The following is a 21,335-nucleotide window of genomic DNA, read 5'->3' as shown; positions in this document are numbered from 1 at the left end:
ATGGCAGATTTCCTTCATAAAATGGATATTTGTCTACCAGATGGGATTTTCCAACAGTTGACAATGGTTTCTTGGTGATCAGTAGATTCCCAATCCCAAATTTTTTTTATTGAATTCAAATTCCCACCACCTGTTGTGGCGGGATTCCAACCCAGGTCGCTAGAATATTAGATCAGTTTTCTGAATTAATAGTCTAGCGAGAACACCACTAGGCCATCTCCTGCCCCAAGCCAAGCCACTCTTTTGTCACTGAAAGTAAAGTCAAATCCATTAACTTTCCACGAGATGTTGACGGTGACCCATTCAGACTTCATCTCTCATGACTTGGTTCAGAATCATCTTAATTGCTCATCATGATGTGCTATAATAGTACAAGATATTGTCAAATGAAAATAGGTTATTCAGCCCAGCAAGCCACTGTTGCCATATGCAATACTGAATCTAGCTTATTTATAAAATCATTGAATCCTTACAGTGCAAAAGGAGGCCATTCGACCCATAGACCCTGCGCCGATAACTATCCCACCCAGTCCCTATCCCCATAACTTCATGTATTTACTCTGCTATTCCCCCTGATGCTAAGGGGTTTGACTAATCCATCTAATCTGCACATCTCTGGACTGTGGGAAGAAACTGGAGCACCCTGAGGAAACCCACACAGACATGGGGAGAATGTACAAAATCCACACTGTCACCCGAGGCTGGATTTGAACCCAGGTCCATTGGTGCCGTGAGGCAGCGCTAGATGCTAACCACTGTGTCGCCCCTAATTTTCTCAAAATTCTTCATAGCATTCACTTACTCACAAGGCAGCATGGTGGTACAGTGGTTAGCACTGCTGCCTCTCAGTGCCAGGGGCCTGGGTTCAATTCCAGCCTCGGGTTACTGTCTGTGTGGAGTTTTCACGTTCTCCCATGTCTGCGTGGGTTTCCTCGAGGAGCCCCGGTTTCCTCCCACAGTCCAAAAACGTGCAGATTAGGTTAATTGGCCATGCTAAATTAACCCTAGTGTCGTGGGGGTTAGCAGGATAAATGTGTGGGGTTGCGGGAATAGGGCCTGGGTGGGATTGTGGTCGGTGGTGACTTGATGGGCCGGATGGCCTCCTTCTGCAGTGTAGGGATTCTATGATTCACAGTAACTTCATTGCAGTGTTATGTAAGCCGACTAATTAATTAACTTAAACATGTCGAGCAAAACACCATTCACACTATCCTGTGGGTGTGGGAGTCACTAACCCTTTCAACTATAAGAGAGCTGTCATTTATAAATATTCTTTGATAGGGGGTGGGTGTTGCTAGCTAGGAAAGCATTTTTTTTTGCTGTTTCCTCCTTTTGCTTGGCTGGGTATCGAGCAACAATTTGCCCATCTCAAATTGCCCTCGAGAGGATAGGAGTGAGTCACTGTCTTGAACCACTTTCTTCCCCATGCAGCTGAAAACAGGGAACGCTTCACTGTCCTCGGGTCGACTGAACCTCCGGCCTTGAAACAGGAGCTTGAGATCACACCCATTTTCAATGTGATCTACCTACTCTTCTGTCTAAGTCTTTCCACCCTTGGCTGATGTTCTGCACTATGACCTTTATGTTACAACCCTCAAAAACAAAAGCCAGCACAAACCTGTAACTTTTGAAGATCCTCTGAAACATCTTCCGGATGGGAACTGAATGCATTGATAGTTTGGACCCAGGAAAAAATTTCACCAAACTGACCACACGAGTTTCTCTGTTGAAAAAAAAAGTTGTGAATACAGATGAAATTGGTGCGTTTCTGTCCAATTACAAGTGATGGGATTCATCCTTATTTCCTGCATTGACATGTGGATATATTTTATGTCACTCGTTGTGAAATGGACATCACAAATAAAGATTGCTGTCGGGGTAACTGGCACCATTTCTCCAACTGGGATTTTAACACATTTTTGTTTTGTCGATTGAGTTAACACCTCTGTTGAAATACCACGTGGAAAAAAAAAGACAAACTTTCACAATCCCAGGATGTCTTTACAACCAAGAAAGTACGTTTTAAAAAGCAAAATCGCCACTGTCATGTAGGAAAAGTGACTGCCAATTTATGCACAGCAAGCTCCCACAAAAAGCAATAACCAAGTGATCTACTTCACTGGTGTTGGCCATAGAGCGAACATGGGTTGCCAGAGGAGGTTAAATTATTACTGAATTTCCCAGTGTAAACAGGTCAGAGTATTGTAGTTGCAGGCCACAGCATGGTAGTACCAAAGTACCCTGTGTTCTCTGACAGTATGAGCAGTCACTTTAAGAAGTCTGACAACATCAGGTTTAAGTCCAACCGATTTATTTGATAGTAAACTCACAAACTTTCGGGGTTTGCCCCTTCATCAGGCGAATGGAGAGTTCTGGCCTCAGACAGAGTATATAACAGCACAGACATTGCGCAGAGGGTGTGGAGAGTCTGCAGAAGGATCTAGAAAGGCTGGGCGAATGGGCCAGGAACTGGCAAATGGAATTTAATGTTGGCAAGTGCGAGGTGGTCCACTTTGGTAGGAGTAATGGTAGGAAGGACTATTACTTACGTGGAGAAAAACTGCAGCAGGCGACGGTGCAGAGGGACCTCGGGGTCCTTGTGCATGAGTCACAAAAACCCAGCTTGCAGGTGCAGCAGGTGGTCAGGAAGGCGAATGGGATGCTGGCCTTCGTCGCGAGGGGGATTGAATATAAAAGTAGGGAGGTCTTGCTGCAGCTGTATAAGGCATTGGTGAGGCCGCAGCTGGAGTACTGTGTGCAGTTTTGGGCGTCGTACTTACACAAGGATATTTTGGCCTTGGAGGAAGTGCAGAAGAGGTTTACTAGGCTGATGCCGGAGTTGAGGGGGTTGAGCTATGAGGAGAGGCTGAATAAACTAGGCTTGTACTCATTAGAGTTTAGAAGAATGAGGGGAGATCTCATTGAGACGTATAAGATGATGAATGGGATGGATAGGATAGAGGTGGAGAGACTCTTCCCGCTCAGAAAGGACAGTAGGACTAGGGGGCACAGCCTCAAGATAAAGGGGGGGTGGTTTAGAGCGGAGTTGAGGAGGAACTTCTTCACTCAAAGGGTGGTGAATCTCTGGAATTCTCTGCCCATTGAGGTGGTGGAGGCTGCCTCGCTGAATATTTTAATACAAGGGTTGATGGGTTTTTGATAAGAGAGGGGATTAAGGGTTATGGGGAGAGGGCGGGAATGTGGAACTGAGCCACGACAGATCAGCCATGATCTTATTGAATGGCGGGGCAGGCTCGAAGGGCCAGATGGCCTACTCCTGCTTCTATTTCTTATTGTTCTTATGTTTACAGATTACTGATTAGAATGTGAGTCTTTATACCTAACCTGCTATTCAAGTCTTAAAAGAGGCCAATAATGTGAGTGGAAGGAGCATTAAGCCCAGGTTAGAGAGATGTGTATTGTCTCCAGGCAATGCAGTAAGTGAGGTTTAGCAAACCCAGGCGAGTCACGGGGGTTACAGATAGTGCGACATGAACCCAAGATCCCTGTTGAGACTGTCCTCATGTGTGCGGAACTTGGCTATCAGTCTCTGCTCAGCGACTCTGCGCTGCTCTGACAGTATGAGCAGTCCACAGTCGATGCACTAGAAAGACGAGCTGCATTTATACGAAGCCTGTCACGATTGCGTAAAGCATTTTACAGCCAATAAAGTACTTCTGAAGTGCGGTCAAGTTTAGAAATGGAATGGGAGCAGGGGCATACCAGGTCCTCGACTGTTTTGAGTGGTCTCCCAGTAGGCTGTTGCTTCCGGGCTGTTCTCTGGATATATACCGACACCAGTTTCATTAGCAGCACCTGCACCATCACTTCCTGAGTGCAGGCTATCAACATGGCTTCCCAAAAATCAACCAGGAGCTGCGGAATCTCCTCTTTACTTTCTTCATCAGCACCTTCTGCACAGAGAGCCTGCCAACAACGACAACAGCCATAATGTCAACAGTGGATGGCCTAGTGGTATTACCGGTAGACTATTAATCCAGAAACTCACTCTGGGGACCCGGGTTCGAATCCCACCACAGCAGCTGGTGGAATTTGAAATCAATATATAAAAAAAAATCTGGAATTAAGAATCTACTAATGACCAGTGAAACCATTGTCAATTGTCAGGAAAACCCCATCTGGTTCACTAATGTCCTTCAGGGAAGGAAATCTGCCATCCTTACCCGGTCTGGCCTACATGTGATTCTAGAGCCACAGCAACATGGTTGACTCACAACTGCCCTCCAAGGGCAATTAGCAGAGGGCAATAAATGCTGGCCAGCCAGCGACACCCATGTCCCACAAATAAAGAAAGTCCCCTCCCTCATTCCCCACGTTCAACAAACTCACGATCACTCATCACAAAAAGCAATGACTGAAAATGCTGGAGATTGAGACAAGAGAGGTCACCACCAAGCTGGAAAAGATAATGAATAGTGAGAAAAAGGTAAACTGTGGAATTATTTCAAACTAAAGAGTAATAGGAAATTGGAGTTAGTGAAAGCTATATTTTGGATTGATGGCAGGTTTTTTTTTCACATAAAGAGGGTGAACTCTTTAGGGTGACACGGTGGCACAGTGTTTAGCACTGCTACCTTAATGTGCCAGGGACCCGGGTTCGATTCCCGGCGTGGGTCACTGTCTGTGAGAGTTTGCACACTCTCCCCGTGTCTGCGTGGGTTTCCTCCGGGTGCTCCAGTTTCCTCCCACAATCCAAAATACGTGCCGGTTAGGCGGATTGGCCATGCTAAATTCCCCCTCAGTGTACCCAAACAGGCGACTGGAGGATTTCCACAGTAACTTCATTGCAGTGTTAATGTAAGTCTACTAGTGACACTAATAAATAAACTTTTTTTTTTAAAAACATGTGGCTTTGTACACAGCTGGTCACTGCTACCGGGATAATGTTAAATGCGTGATAGTGTGTTGCCGCCGCTGCTTTCATCTCCATTGAACCGAATAAATATATGCAAGGGCAAAATTTGCAGGGTATATGGAAAGAGAAGGAAAGTCAGCCTCATTGGATAGCACTGTCAGAGTCATGATGGACTGAATGGCCTCCTGTGCTGGGCAGTTTCAGCCTTTATCCCAGCCAGTTTAACAAGTGAAGAACACTACCTCCCTCTGCTGGTTCCATTTATATTTACACCCTACAGTCTTTAAAACAGAACATCCCCAGCCAGTACCAGCCACCAGTTACGTGCATTTTGGAATGGGCAAATAACTAAGACTATGGCACACTTTTTGAATAACATACGTGTAATCAATTGACAATTTTTTTTCCAGATTGGAAATGTCGAAACAACAGCCATTATTAATGCAGTAAAGAGCTGCACTGGTTAGGCTTCAGGCAGAGATTGCTATTTATAGAGTGTGGAGAGTTGGCCTACTGTGGAGTGGGTGTGGAGTTACACCGCAGTCCCAATCACTTTGGGAATGCAGGATCTAATCAAGCTCGGAGCAAGGTGACGAGTGCGTTTTACTTTTCAGCCGGAGGTCAGAATCTCAAAACGAGTCTCCAGCCAGACAAACGTGGAATATTTGCAACTGTCCATTTCGGTGGAGTTTAGTGGAATTTGCTGTGGTCTGTCTGTAAGTGCAGGTCTTCCAGACAAACCTTTGAACGCTTTGTCGGCCTGAGGTTAACGAACAAGCACAGTCGCAGTGACAAGCTGCGTACAAAACCTTCAGCTCAAGGTCAACGGAAATTCTGCACCTTTGGACCTGGAGGTTAAAAACAATGAAGCTTATATGTCAGACCTTCCCCAGTCACTGGTTAGCCCTCAGCTGGAGAACTGCGTCCATGCGTGGAGACCACACCTTGGGAAGGGTGCCAAGCTCTTGGAGAAGTTGCCACGGAGGTTGACCACATTGGTCCCAGGGATGAGGGGTTTCAAGTTATGCAGAGAGACTGGAGAAGCTGGGATTGTTCTCCTGAGAGTCGGGGTAAAGGTTATTAGATGTGTATGAAGCGATGAGGGCTTTTGACAGAAGCAGAAATTGCTTCCACTGGCAGCAGGATTGATTCAAGAGAATAGATGTAAAATAACTGAGAAAAGAACTAGGGAGCAGGCGGAAGGGTAAATAATCATTCAAGTGTTAAAACAAGCACAGAAGCTGCTAAATTCTCAAAGACAGAGAGGCTCTGAGAAACCAGATTGCCTCCAGGCGAGGACCATGAAACTTAATCATAAGGGAGTCTCTGGTCACACTATGCACACAAGAATGAAATTGAACCATGTGCAGCTACATTAGAACAAGGGACAATAGGCAAGGGACCTTGATACACCACATATCATACTCATGTCTAGAAATTAGTAGAAAAAAGAAGTGCTCAATGATATTAAGGTGCTATAAGGGTGATTTGGTAGCATAATGGTTGGCACTGCTAGTTCACAGCGCTAGCGCCGAGTTCAATTCTAACCTTGGGTGACTGTGTGCAGTTTGCACGTTCTACCCGTGTCTACATGGGTTTCCTCCCGGTGCTCTGGTTTCCTCCCACAGGCCAAAGATACACAGGTGAGCTTGATTGACCATGTTAAATTGCCCCTTGGTGTCCCAAGATGTGCAAATTATCAGGGAATTAGTGGGGTAAATAAGCCTCAAGAGTCAGTGGGCCAAATGGCCTCCTTCTGCACTGTCGTGGTTCAATGATTATAATGAAGTAGATATGCACAAGTTGTAATTGGGCAATTCTACTCATGTTATGTTATGTAATCCTAACTATTAGTTAATTGCTGAACAAATGTACGCCTTTGATTTAGATTCAGTTACAAGGAATTAGCATATACCAAAAAGAGTTCTCTGGTGTTCCACTAGCTGCTATAGCACAAAATAAAGGCCGTTTTTAAAACTCTGAAAATCTCCCTCTGGTCACCCAAAGGAGACAAAATCAGAAAATAGCTGGTCAGCTGACTCACAACACAGGAGATGGAGGAAGATGGATTTTTTAAATTAAGCAGTAAGTTATGATGTACTCTGCACTGCCTAGAAAGGGATGGTGAAAGCAGTTCCTACAGTAACTTTCAAAAGGGTTTGTTTAGGAAGGGAAAAATCGGTAGAGGCTTGGTGAAAGAGCAGAGCAATGGAACATACCGATCGGCTCAACCAAAAGGCCAGCACAGGTTTGATACAGCACAGGAGGTGGCCATTCAGCCCATCATTCCAAGATTCCATACCAAGATTGGGGGAAAGGCAAATTGTGCGGAGGGTGTGGAGAGTCTGCAGAAGGATCTAGATAGGCTGGGCGAATGGGCCAGGAAATGGCAAATGGAATTTAATGTTGGCAAGTGACGGTGCAGAGGGACCTCGGGGTCCTTGTGCATGAGTCGCAAAAACCCAGCTTGCAGGTGCAGCAGGTGGTCAGGAAGGCGAATGGGATGCTGGCCTTCATAGCGAGGGGGATTGAATATAAAAGTAGGGAGGTCTTGCTGCAGCTGTATAGGGCATTGGTGAGGCCGCAGCTGGAGTACTGTGTGCAGTTTTGGGCGCCGCACCTGCGCAAGGATATTTTGGCCCTGGAGGGAGTGCAGAGGAGGTTTACTAGGCTGATACCGGAGTTGAGGGGATTGAGCTATGAGGAGAGGCTGAATAAACTAGGCTTGTACTCGTTAGAGTTTAGAAGAATGAGGGGAGATCTCATTGAGACGTATAAGATGATGAATGGGATGGATAGGATAGAGGTGGAAAGACTCTTCCCGCTCAAAAAAGACAGTAGGACTAGGGGGCACAGCCTCAAGATAAAGGGGAGGCGGTTTAGAACGGAGTTGAGGAGGAACTTCTTCACTCAAAGGGTGGTGAATCTCTGGAATTCTCTGCCCGTTGAAGTGGTGGAGGCTGCCTCACTAAATATTTTTAAGAAGCGGGTTGATGGGTTTTTGATAAGAGAGGGGATTAAGGGTTATGGGGAGAGGGCGGGAAAGTGGAACTGAGCCACAACAGATCAGCCATGATCTCATTGAATGGCGGGGCAGGCTCGAAGGGCTAGATGGCCTACTCCTGCTCCTATTTCTTATGTTGTTATGTTCTTATTAACACAGCATTTCGCTCTCCTCCAATGGGGAGTCTTATCAGTGGTGTAAGAAGATCCTAAAACAGTTTGCATTAAAAAAAAATCCTACCTTAAAGAACAACTCAGCCTCTTTGAGTTCAATTTTGTTACTTTCCAGTAGAGCCACAAACCCAGCTACCAGGAGGCCAGGCTGGGTCCCCTTCAGTTCACACGATAACTCCGTTGGCGCGAAGCCGTGATGCCGCAAGAGATTCGGTTCCATCACAAAACCGCAAACCAACTTTGTCTGTCAAAAAACCAATGCAGGCAATTTAATGGAATGCCACTGTCACTGACCTCAGGAAGTGTTTGTTCGCCTAACTCACTCCAACTTAGCCAAGGCCCATTTATTGAGTTGCACCAGTAAAATATACTTCCATCAAATTCCAGATACATTCCGCACCCCCCTCCCACCACATTCAAACTTTAGAATTCTGCGTAAAGGGTTCATGTGCACAGTAGAGAATAGCACGAAAGATGAGAAGATTAGAAGACAAGCCAAGAGCTAGAGACAAGAGAACATCAACCATTGATTCTAAAATCCTGACTGTAGAAATGAAAGCAGCGTCAGCCATGGCTCAGTTGGTTATATTATTGGTTTGGAGTCCAAGTCATGGAGGTTTACAGCATGGAAACAGGTCCTTCAGCCCAATTTGTTCATACTGCCTTTTTGTTTTAACCACTGAGCTCGTCCCAATTGCCTGCATTTGGCCCACATCCCTCAATACCCATCTTGCATCCATGTATTTTGGTAGATTGAACCAGGTAGGACTTACTCAGTTAATGGTGGGGCATTGGGGAGAGTTACAGAACAAAGAGATCTAGGGGTACATGTTCATACCTCCTTCAAAGTGGAGTCACAGGTGGACAGAGTGATGAAGAAGGCATTTGGCAAGCTTGGTTTCATCGGTCACAGCATTGAATATAGGAGTTGGAATGTCTTGTTGAAGTTGTACAAGGAATTGGTAAGGCCACACTTTGAATACTGTGTGCAATTCTGGTCACCCTATTATAGAAAGGAGGTTATTAAACTAGGAAGAGCGCAGAAAAGATTTACTAGGATGATATCTTCTCTAGTTGGACCAATGAGCAGCACAGGCTTGGAGGACCGAAGGGCCTGTTTCCTGTGTTGTACTGTTCTTTTGTTCTTTGAGTAGCTGTCCTGATAAGTGCAAGAGGAAAAATTTTGATAGTAGGTCTCTTTTTTTTGAAACAATAGTCAAATTCTGTACCAACCAATTAAATGAGGTGAAATCTCTTCTTTCAGGAGGTTGTAAATCTTAGGATTTCTCTTCTTCAGCAATGGCTGAGTCATTGAATCAATTCAAAAGTAGAATTGGACAGGTTTCTGGTTGACACAATATTCCAGTGAAGGCCAAACCAGTGTTTGATACAAGTTTAACATAACCTCCTTGCTTTTACACTTTATGCCCCCTATTGATGAAGTCTAGGATGCTGTTCTTTGTTAACTGCTCTCTGCTGCCAGTCTGGATTTTATGCAAGCAAGAAGGGGAACATGAGCAGTGCTGAGAAACGGAACTGTTTTCCAGGTTTATTCCCGAGCGTAAGCACTCAGCTCAGGCACAACGTCCTCTATTTTGCTCCACTAATCCAATCGCCAGTGACAACCGGTGAAATATCCGCTAATGTACCATAAACCAATTATTCAGAGTGGAAACCGAGGTGTCATCCTGACATACACACAATGCGGACCAATTTCTTGTCTGGTCTCACAATCAGAAATTTCTGACAAGTGTGTGCAATTGTAAGACCAGGATATTGAGATTTTCAGCTCAAAACCTAACCCTTCATGGAACGGTAACACTGGCAAGGAATCCCCACTGCAATTTTCATTTAGCAGAATAAAAGCAAATTACTGCAGGATGCTGGAATCTGAAACCAAAAGAGAAAATGTGCGGGTTAGGTTTATTGGCCGTGCTAAAATTGCCCTTAGCGTCCCAAGATGTATAGGTTGGAGGAATTAGTGGATAAATATGTCGGGAGATGCGGGTAGGGCCTGGGTGGGATTGTGGTCGGTGCAGACTTGATGGGCTGAATGGCCTCTTTCTGCACTGTAAGGATTCTAAAGATTCTAAAATGCTGGAAACTCTCAGCAGGTCTGGCAGCATCTGTCAAGAGAGAAAAGACCTTTGACAAAGGTCTTAGGAGTCGCAGCGTAATGTTGCAACTGTACACTACTCTGGTGCGGCCGCACTTGGAGTACTGTGTGCAGTTCTGGTCCCCACATTACAAGAAGGATGTGGAGGCTTTGGAGAGGGTGCAGAGGAGGTTTACTAGGATGTTGCCCGGTATGGTGGGGAGGTCCTATGAGGAGAGACTGAGGGATTTAGGGTTGTTTTCGTTGGAAAGAAGGCGGCTAAGAGGAGATCTTATTGAAACATATAAGATGATTAGAGGTTTAGATAGGGTGGATAGTGATAGCCTTTTTCCTCGGATGGAGAAAGCTAGCACGAGGGGGCATGGCTTTAAGTTAAGGGGGGGTAGCTACAGGACGGATGTCAGGGGTAGGTTCTTTACCCAGCGGGTGGTGAGGGATTGGAATGCCCTGCCTGCTGCAGTTGTAAATGCGCCTAGTTTGGGGGCGTTTAAGAGATCTATGGATAGGTTTATGGACGAAAAGGGATTGGTATAGGCTAGTGGGTCATTGTTTTTGTAACTGGTCGGCGCAACATCGTGGGCCGAAGGGCCTGTTCTGCGCTGTAATGTTCTATGTTTCTATGTTAAAGGGTTATCTGGACTCGAAACGTCAGCTCTTTTCTCTCCTGACAGATGCTGCTGAGATTTTCCAGCATTTTCCCCATTTAATTTTCATTTAGTGCTTGCTGTGAATGTATTTGGACCCCACACTGCGCCGCGCTGAACAATAAGCTGGCTAGGTGCTGCCCAGGCTGATCAGGAGTCGGAGCAGTTTTAAAGTGGACGTAGCAGAAACTCCACCTCTGTGTATCGCTCCATGGCCGTCTGGTACTTCTGCGGGTCTTTCAGTCTCAGTGCCACTGTTGCTCTGGTCAGCATCACCAGGGGTGACGGGCTGATCGCAGACAACCTCTCCAAGTGGTCCCAGGCGGTCCTCAGGCACACGTTTCTCATACAGGGGCTGCACAATGCGTGAGGAATTTGGGTTGGTTCGGCCAGCTTGAATACGTGTAACACCAGATTTGCTGTCTCCTACGGAACAGAAAAATATTACTGTACTTTCAAAAAGCAAACACAAACGCTTGATTAAAGGGATATTCCATTCAACCACTCAACTCCAAACTTCACTGGACCATCGGAATTCAACTCTTAATTTAAATCTTCATGCCAATTGAGGGTAAACAGAATATTGAACAACATTCAGCAATAATTTGCATTTACGTAATATTTTTAACGTAATAAAATGAGCCAAGATAGTGCACAGAAACATGGTGGCACAGTGGTTAGCATTGCTGCCTCACAGCATCAGGGACCCAGTTCAATTCCGGCCTCAAACCACTGTCTGCGTGGAGTCTACATGTTCTCCCCATGTCTGTGTGGGTTTTCTCCGGGGGCTCCGGTTTCCTCCCACACTCAAAAAGCTATGCAGGTTAAGTGGATTGGCCATGATAAATTGTGCCCCAGTGTCAGGTGGATTAGCAGGGTAAATAAGTACAAGGGATGGGCTAGGGTCTGGGTGGGATTGCTGTTAGTGCAGGCTCGATGGGCCAAATGGCCTCCTTCTGCACTGTAGGGATTCTATGATTCTGACAAAATTTGACACTCAAACATGTTTGTGTGTTTTTAAGTTTAAGTATTAGTGTCACAGGTAGACTTTCATTAACACTGCTGTGAAGTTACTGTGAAAATCCCCTCGTCGTCACACTCTGGTGCCTGTTCAGGTACATCAAGTGACAATTTAGCCTGGCCAATTAACCTAACCTGCACATCTTTGAGCTGTGGGAGGAAATCGGATCACCCGGAGGAAACCCATGCAGACACGGGGAGAATGTGCAAACTCCACACAGAGAGCAGCCCAACCCGGGAATCGAACCCGGGTCCCTGGCGATGTGAGGCAGCAATGCTAACCACTGTGCCACCATGTGTGTGTGTGTCTGTGTGTTTCAGCACATTCATTTCAGTTTTCTACGTGAATGAGTTTCAGACTGAGCACAGGAGAAATCAAAGATTGCTAATCAAAGTGGGTCTGGTGGGCTGAAGTGAATCTGTTTCAATGCAAGAAATGTAACCGGTAAGGCAGATGAACTTAAGAGGCTTGGATTAGTACTTGGAACTATGATGTTGTTGCTATTACAAGACACGGTTAAGGGAAGGACAGGATTGGCAGCTTAACATTCCAGGATACAGATGTTTCAGGCAGGATAAAAGGGGGATGTAGAAGGGATGGGGGAGTTGTGCTACTGGTCAAGAAGAAAATCCCAGCTGTGGGAGGACACCTCAGAAGGCTCAGAGAGGAAATACGGGTAGAGCTCAGGAATAGGAAGGGTGTAGTCACAACATTGGAGGTTAACTATAGGCTGCCCAACAACCAGCGGGAGATAGAGGAGCAGATATGTAGGCAGATTTTGGCAAGGTGTAAAAATAACAGGGTTGTTGCGGTAGGAGCTTTTAATTTCCTTTATATTGACTGGGACTCACTTAGTGCTAGGGTCATGGATGCGGCAGAGTTTGTAAGGAGCTTCTTGAAACAGTATGTGGATAGGCCACCCAGGGAAGGGGCTGTACTGGGCCTGGTATTGGGGAATGAGCCCGGCCAGACGTTCAGCATTCCAGTAGGGGAGCTGTTCGGGAAAAGTGACCATAATTTTGTAAGCTTTAACTGATTGATAATGAAAAGTGTAGTCCTCAAATTAAGGTGCTAAACTGGGGGAAGGCTGATTACAACAATATTAGGCAGGGACTGAAGAATGTAGGTTGGGGGCAGATGTTTGAGGGCAAATCCACACTTGGCATGTGGGAGGCTTTCAAGCGTAAGTTGACAGGGATTCAGGACCAGCACATTCCTGTAAGGATGAAGGATAAGTATGGCATGTTTTGGGAACCTTGGATAACGAGAGATATTGTGAGCCTAGTCAAAGAGAAAAAGGAAGCATTTGTCAAGGCTTGGAACATATGAAACAAGTGTGGAACACAAGGAAAGTAGAAAGAAATTTAAGCAAGGAATGAGGAGGGTTGAAAGAGGTCACAAAAAAAAAATCACTGGCCAGCAGGATTAAGGAAAATCCCAAGTCTTTTTATGCATATAAAGAGCAAGAGTGTAGCCAGAGAGAGGGTTGGCCCCCTCAAGGACGGGGGAAGGAATCTATGCATGGAGCCAGAGGAAATGGGCGAGGTATTAAATGAGTACTTGGCGTCAGTATTCACCTAAGAGAAGGACTTGGTGGATGATGAATCTGGGAAATGGTATGTAGAAAGTTTGAGTCATGTTGAGGTCAAAAAGGAGGTATTGGGGTTTTTGAGAAAGATTAAGGTAGACAAGTCTGCATGGCCTGATGGGATATACCCCAAAATACTGAGAGGGGCAAGGGCCTTGAGAGAAATCTTTGTATCCTCACTGGCTACAGGGGAAGTACAGTAAAAAGTCTGACAGCACCAGGTTTTAGTCCAACCTATTTATTTGATAATATTTGATAGGTTGGACTAAAACCTGGTGTTGTCAGACTTTTTACTGTGTTTACGCCAGTCCAACGCCGGCATACCCACATCATGACTACAGGGGAAGTCCCAGAGGATTGGAAAATAGCCAATGTTGTTCCTTTGTTTAAGAAGGGTAGCAAAAATAATCCAGGTAATTACAAGCCTGACGTCAGTGATAGGGAAATTATTGGAGAGGATTCTTCGAGACAGGATTTATTCCCATTTGGAAATAAGTGGACGTATTAGTGAGAGGCAACATGGTTTTGTGGAGGGGACGCCATGTTTCACTAACCTGATCGAGTTTTTCGAGGAAGTGACGAAGATGATTGGTGAGGGTAGGGCAGTGGATGTTGTCTACATGGACTTCAGTAAGGCCTTTGACAAGGTCCGTCATGACAGACTAGTGCAGAAGGTTAAGTCGTGGGGGATCAGAGGTGAGCTTACAAGGTGGATACAGAACTGGCTTGGGCCAAGAAGAAGAGGGTAGCAGTGGAAGGGTGTGTTTCTGAAAGGAGGGCTGTGACAAGCGGTGTTCCTCAGGGATCACTGCTGGGACCTTTGCTGTTTGTAATATATATATATATATATATATTTATATATATAAATATTTGAAGGAAAATGCAACTGGATTGATTAGTAAGTTTGTGGACGACACAAAGGTTAGTGGATTTGTGGATAGCGATGAGGACCATCAGAGGATACGGCAGGATATAGACCAGTTGGAGGCTTGGGCAGAGAGATGGCAGATGGAGTTTAATATGGACAAATGTGAGGTAATGCTTTTTGGAAGGTCTAATACAGATAGGAAACATACAGTAAATGACAGAAGAGTATTGATAGGCAGAGAGATCTGGGTATACAAGTACACAGGTCACTGAAAGTGGCAATGCAGGTAAAGAAGGTAGTCAAGAAGGCATACAGCATGCTTGCCTTCACCAGCCGGGGCACTGAGTTTAAAAACTGGCAAGTCATGCTGCAGCTTTATAGAGCCTTGGTTAGGCCACTCTTGGAAAAGAGTGTTCAATTCTGGTCACCACACTACCAGAAGGATGTAGACGCTTTGGAGAGGGTACGGAAAAGATTTACCAGGATGTTGCCTGGTATGGAGGGCATTCGATATGAGAAGAGGTTGGAGAAACTTGGTTTGTTCTCACTGGAATGATGGAGGTTCAGGGGCGATCTGATAGAAGCCTACAAGATTACGAGGGGCATGGACAGAGTGGATAATCAGAAGATATTTCCCAGGGCGGAAGAGTCAATTAATGGGGGGGGGGGGGGGGGCACAGGTTTAAGGTGCAAGGGGCAGGGTTTAAAGGAAATGTACGAGGCAAGTGTTTTTTTACACCGAGGTTGGTGGGTGCCTGGATCTCTGCTGGGGGAGATAATGGAAGCAGATACAATAGTGACATTTAAGGGGCGTCTTGACAAACACATGAATAGGATGGGAATAGAAGGATATGGGCCACGGAAAGGTAGGGGGTTTTAATTCAGTCAGGCGGCATGGTCAGTGCAGGCTTGAGGGGGGCCAAAGGACCTGGTCCTGTGCTTAATTTTCTTTGTTCTAATAATGTGGAAAAATCATTTGATACGAAGGTTGGGAAGTGGGGCAGAGGTAGGGACTGTGAAAAGAAGGGGAAATGCCTTTATGGATGGAGGGGGTAAATGGTTTCCTTAAGCATGTAGCCATTCTATTCCTAAATTTAGCATTCAATAATTGCGCCCATTTGCTACGTCATCCAAATTATTTCATTTACAGAGCTCATCGGTTGACAGTTAAATCCTAGGCCGGGTGCAACAGTGGGTGCCAGGCAGCGCAGCGCGGAATGTTCTGGCACAAATAATGGGTGCTGGAAATCTGAAATAAAAGCAGAACGGTAGCACAGTACTCAGCAGGTCTGGCGGCATCTTTGGAGAAAGAAGCAGTGTTAAAATGTTCCAGGACAAGGAATTTTCTTCAGAACTGTCGTTAACACCAACTACATTTCTCTCTGCAGACCATTTACTGTTTTCATTCTGGAAAATTCTGTTTGCATTCCAAGGTTATATTTTAAACTGCTTACTTCATCCAGTGGCTCTTCGATCTCCTCATAGATAGAATGCCTCAAGTAGTACATAAATCCTTTTCCAAATTTCTGAGGCTCATTCTCCCATAAAAACCTTCTGCTGATTAGGTCGCTCAGCGACAAGCCCGACATCTTATAGTAGGGGAGAGCGAGGTGAAAATCATCCATCTCGAACCTAATGCCAAAATAATCAGTTAAAACAGTCTCTAGCGCAGACTACAAAGCTGCGAGTGGCCAATGCCTTAGCTTGGTGCTCACCCAGACTTACTGCTGGTTAACAGCGATCCAAGGGGCAGAGGTCAACTAATTCTAGAAGCAGCGGTACCAGGACAATATTGAATGAAGGACAGTAAGAAGTCTCACGACGCCAGGTTAAAGTCCAATCTGGTGTTGTGAGCCTTCTTACCGTGCCCACCTCAGTCCAACACTGGCATCTCCACATCGTATCGAATAAAACGTGAGCAGTCACACAACTCGAGAGAAATTTCATCAGAGTCCTTGGGGAACATCAAATCAGCAGTAATAGAACCATACAACATGGAAAGAGACCATTTGGTCCAACATCCCTGTGCTAGCCTTTCTGAAAGAGTTACTCCCACTAGAATCAAAGAATCTACAGCGCAGAAGGAGGCCACTTAGTCTATCGAGCCTGCACCGAAAACAATCCCACCCAGGTCCTGTCCTATCCCCGTAACCCCACACACATAACCTCCTAATCCCCCTGTTATGAAGGGGCAATTTGTCATGGCCAATCAACCTAGCCCCCACATATTTGGCCTGTGGGAGGAAACTGGAGCACCTGGACGAAACCCACGCAGACACAGGGAGAATGTGCAAACTCCGCACAGACAACGACCCAAGCCAGGAATCAAACTTGGGTCCCTAGCGCTGTGAAGCAACAGTGCTAACCACTGTGACACCCATGCCCAGGGTGTCTCAGCCACGCCTGCCTCAGAACTCATGACATTCAAAATCTCAGTCCCAGTGGGTGATGTGACAGTTTCGGAAGGCCTGATCTAACTCTTGGAGCGCTGCGACACTCTGGCGATCGGCCCTGCATTCCTTCTGAGGTCAATATATCCAAAGAAGCAGGGTCCAGTATTGTGGGCTGTAGTCCAACGTGAACCCAGTCTGCACAAGGTAAACTCAACAGTGTTTAGAGAGATGTCATGTGTTCAGACATCACATGATCCAACCGCTAGCACAGAACTGGCAGCCCCCGGTCCCTGTGAAATTAAATCAATAAATAACACAGAAGAAGAAGCACATACTGGCTATAACAATCCCCCAGCTGGGCACAGTTCTCTTTGAAAGCAGGCACTAATTCTTCGCTGTTGGTTTGGTTGCACAGGTCAGGGTCCAGGAGAGCTGCCTTTAACATCAGGTGGGCCTCACTCAGCAGGTGAACGTAACTCTGTGGGCTGCAGGCCTTGTATCTCTTGCTGTATTCAACCTGCAACACAGTTCAAATGCTGGAGCTCAGCGCGGCATTCCAACGACCGTGTCAAAGTCCAACGGCAAACGCACGCTACTCACCATCTCCCTGCACAAGAGAACTGTCGAAATCATCTGAAGGCAATATAAATTCCACCCGGGTTCACTAGTAATGGATGGCATTTTAGCTTTAGCCTTGAACATTTGGGGCCTACAAAAAAAAATATATAAAAAGAAGATTTGCCAAAGATTTAATACCATTATTGAATTGGATGAGTCCAGAGTTAAATGGTTTGCAACTGGGGAAAAGCTTTGAATCGATTTAAGATCAGCATTGTACAGCAGAATCAAGTTATAATGAAGGATCTGGCACGTTAACTATAACTGGGCTGATTAGAGTCAATTCCTATGTTTGCTGTAGATCCGCAGAACAGCACATTAGCCAAGCTCAACTGGTTAGTGTTGAGCTGCATTCCATTCAGGACAGCAGCCTGGAACTGAACTACCTTTTAGAAGCCATGTAAAATCAACAGATATTAAAATCCTTAATAGAACAAAGAACATTACAGCACGGGAACAGGCCCTTCAGCCTTCCAAACCTGCACCAACAATGCTGCCCGACAGAACTAAAGCCCCCAGTCCTTCCCGGGTGACACTGATCTAATGCCAAGAAATTAGCAGCTATCCAGTAAAGCTAAGCAGCCCTGTACTGCATTAAGGAAATCCGATATAAATAGACTGGTACAAGCCATGGAAAAAGTCACCCTTTTATACAGATTGATTTTGACAACTAGAAATTAGAGCCTTATATGTTAATCATCGAATCCCTACAGTGCAGAAGGAGGCCATTTGGCTCATCGAGCCTGCACAGACAACAATCCCACCCAGGTCCTATCCTTCTAACCCTATATATTTATCCTGCTAATCCCCATGACACTAAGGCGCAATTTTGCAACACCAATCTACCCAACCCGCATGTCTTCGGACTGTGGGAGGAAACTGGAACACCCGGAGGAAATCTACGCAGACACGAGGAGAATGCGCAAAGTTTGCACAGTCACCTGAGACGGGAATTGAACTCGGGTCCCTGGCAGCAGTGCTAACCACTATGCCGCCCAGTGATCACAAGTAGGTCCGACTGTGGTGGGAACTTCAAACACTGATCTTAAATCTGAAATATTATGACAACAACTATAAAGGTGAGACTAGGAAAGGAATAACAGTCTACAATCAGTAAACGTTCAGGTTTTTTTTGCCTTCAGTTTGCACATTGCCCTTCGGAACCTGGATTACTCTTAGATTGAAGCGATGCGGAATGGCAAGGTGGAGGCAGTGTGTACTCACGATCCTTTCTTTGACTCGTTCTGTCTATGTGCGACTTGGCCCTCTGTCTTAGCCAGCAGAATTAAATGGTTCCTGGAATGACACACTGCTCTTAGTCCAATAAAGAGCTGCATACGCAAGGCACTCACCGGCATGAAAAACAGTGGACAGGCCTACCCAAAGAGAAATACCAACAAGAAAAGCAATTACACGGGTGGAGATACAACAGGCAAATACACGAGATTCAATGCTAGAGGTACTTCCTCCCCATCACCACACGTCTTTTGACATGACCTGGATTGTGCGCAGTTCTGGTCACCACATTACAGGAAGGACAGAATTACTCTGAAGACAGGGCAGAGGAGGTTCACAAGGATGTTGCCAGGGCTAGAAAAGATGAGAGATTGGTTTGGTTGGGGTTGTTTTCCTTGGAACAAAGAAGGCTGAGTGGTGGCTTGGGTGTAGAAAATTGAGAGGAAGAGATAGAGTGGACTGGACAGAATTATTCTCTTGGTGGAGAGTTCAAGAACCAGGGTCATAGATGCAAGATAAATGGCAGAAGAGGTATCACGAGGAAGAACTTTTTCTAACACTAAGGGTGGCAGGTGTCTAGAATTCGCTGCCAGAATCAGTGTTGGAGGCAAACATCCGAAACTATTTTAAAATGTACCTGGATCTGCATCTTAAGTGCTGTAAACTACAGGGCTATGGGCCAGATGCAGGAAGGCGGGATTAAAAAGGGCACCTGGGTGTCCTCGGGCTGGCATGGACAAAATAGACCGAGTGGCCTCCTTCTCTGCTGTAACATTTCTGTGGTTCTAATGATAACGCGTAGACAAATAGAATCCTGTTACCTGTCAGCTAAGCTCATGTGACAATACTCCCACTTGTGAGCCATGGTTCAAGTCTTTCCACCACCACCACCACTGCACTGTCAGGATGAACAGATAACTAAGTGGACATTTCTGTCTAGTACTGAAGAAATGCTGCAATGCCCAAGTTATCATGTTTCAGGTGAGCTGTTACTCTGTTCTTCCTGAGAGATACATCTTTTCAAAAACTGGGGATAATAAAACTAAACGCAAGTCTTGTGAATTGTGAGGAGGGATGAGTCATGAGGGATCTGGACAGTGCAAATGGGGAAAATCTGTTCTCATCAGTGGAGGGATCGAAACCAAAGATGCATAGAGTTAAAGTAATTGGCAAAAGAAGCAATGGCAATTTGAGGGAAAACTATTTCACGCAGCTAGGAGCTGCAACGCACTGAGTGAGATGGAAGCAGGGGCAGCTGAGGCTTTCAAAGGCGCATTGGATTGTTATCTTAAAGGGAAGAACATCCGTGGGGAGAAGGCAGGGGACTGGCACTAAATAAATTGCTGCAATGGAGAGCCAGCAACAGATATGATGGGCTGAATGGCTCCCTTGGTGCTGTAACAATTCCGTGATTCTGAGGCTTTGTTTGTCTCCTTTCCTGAAAACTCCTACGGCAGTATTCAAAACGAGTTTGTAATTCTCCCATTTCTTGGCCAATCTTCTTTTAGTCATTAAGAACTTAATCATGGAATACTTTGTTTTACCAGCGACACACAACAGTTGCGACACTTGCACAAACTTGTCACCATACTGCGATGAAGTGTTCTAACTGAAACAGTTTTTAAAGCATTCTAATTTTTAAACATTGCTGAGTAACATGAATGATCACATTTCACGAGTGAAAAGCCAGTACCTTGTTGTTTGTATCCATCTCTGGATCCTTATCCCGAGCAGCAACTGCACTGCACCTGACTGTGTAACACAGCAAGTTATTCCTGTCAGAGAACGGTAAGACGAGTGTCACAACCAGGAACTAACAGAGCTATGTGTACTGATCTATAAATTTACTAACCACCGAATATGTCTCCACCGAGATAACGGTGCTCCACCGATCACTGGATTGACACATTTTCTGTGCTACAGCTATCTAAACAATAGATTGAGAGATCATAAGAGCAGGAGTAGGCCATTCAGCCCCTCGGAACTGTTCTACCATTCGATGAGCTCATGCGGGCTTATCTGATTGTGGCCTTAACTCCACTTTGCTGTCTGCCCCCCATAACCCACGGCTTCTATGCAGACCAATAATTTATCCAACTTAGTCTGAAACGTAGAAAATTGGAGCAGGAGGAGGCCATTAGGCCCTTTGAGCCTGCTCTGCCTTTCATCACGATCATGGCTGATTGTCCAACTCGATAGCCTCACCCTGCTTTCTCCCCATAACCTTTGATCCCGTTTGTCCCAAGTGCTATATCCAGCTGCCTCTTGGATACATTTAGCATCAACTACTTCCTGTGGTAACGAATTCCACAGGCTCACCACTCTTTAGGTGAAGAAATGTCTCCTCATCTCCGTCCTAAAATGGTCTACCCCGAATCCTCAGACTGTGACCCATGGTTCTGGACTCCCCCATCATTGGGAACATCCCCCTTGCATCTACCCTGTCTAGACCTGTTGGAATTTTCTAAGCCTCTATGAGGTCCCTCCTCATTCAACATATTCAATGCCCTGGCCTTCATTACTCGCTGGGAACGAGAATTCCAAAAACCAGTTTCCCTCGGAGAGAAGAGATTCCTCCTCATCTCAACCTTAAATGGGAGGCCCTTATTTTTAAACTGCGCCCATAGTTTTAAGACTCCCCCCACAATGGGAAAAACTCTCTCAGCATCTACTTTGTCAAGCTAGCTCAGAATCTTAGACATTTCAATAATATCATCTCTCATTCTTCTAAACTCTTTATGAGTCTGGACCCATTATGCTAAGACAATCCTTTTATCCCAGGAGTCAGCCTAATAAAT

General features: G+C 45.6%; 1 protein-coding gene across 2 annotated transcripts in view; it reads right to left on the bottom strand.

Annotated features, from left to right (window-relative positions):
• Nucleotides 1-21,335, bottom strand: part of hps3 (HPS3 biogenesis of lysosomal organelles complex 2 subunit 1) — a 46,152-nt gene that overhangs the window by 6,899 nt on the left and 17,918 nt on the right. For both annotated transcript variants that reach the window (XM_080185978.1, XM_080185979.1), the window contains exons 7-15: nt 20,231-20,312; nt 18,526-18,677; nt 17,284-17,392; nt 17,019-17,200; nt 15,745-15,922; nt 11,009-11,239; nt 8,121-8,297; nt 3,724-3,927; nt 1,619-1,723 (exon numbers count right to left, since the gene is read on the bottom strand). In XM_080185978.1, coding sequence (XP_080042104.1) covers nt 1,619-1,723; nt 3,724-3,927; nt 8,121-8,297; nt 11,009-11,239; nt 15,745-15,922; nt 17,019-17,200; nt 17,284-17,392; nt 18,526-18,677; nt 20,231-20,312 — 1,420 coding nt within the window. The remainder of the gene's footprint in view (nt 1-1,618; nt 1,724-3,723; nt 3,928-8,120; nt 8,298-11,008; nt 11,240-15,744; nt 15,923-17,018; nt 17,201-17,283; nt 17,393-18,525; nt 18,678-20,230; nt 20,313-21,335) is intronic.

Source organism: Carcharhinus amblyrhynchos, chromosome 3, assembly GCF_965287045.1.
Source record: "Carcharhinus amblyrhynchos chromosome 3, sCarAmb.v2.hapA, whole genome shotgun sequence".
NCBI classification, from domain to species: domain Eukaryota; kingdom Metazoa; phylum Chordata; class Chondrichthyes; order Carcharhiniformes; family Carcharhinidae; genus Carcharhinus; species Carcharhinus amblyrhynchos.
This window is presented reverse-complemented; position numbering and strand designations above follow the sequence as displayed.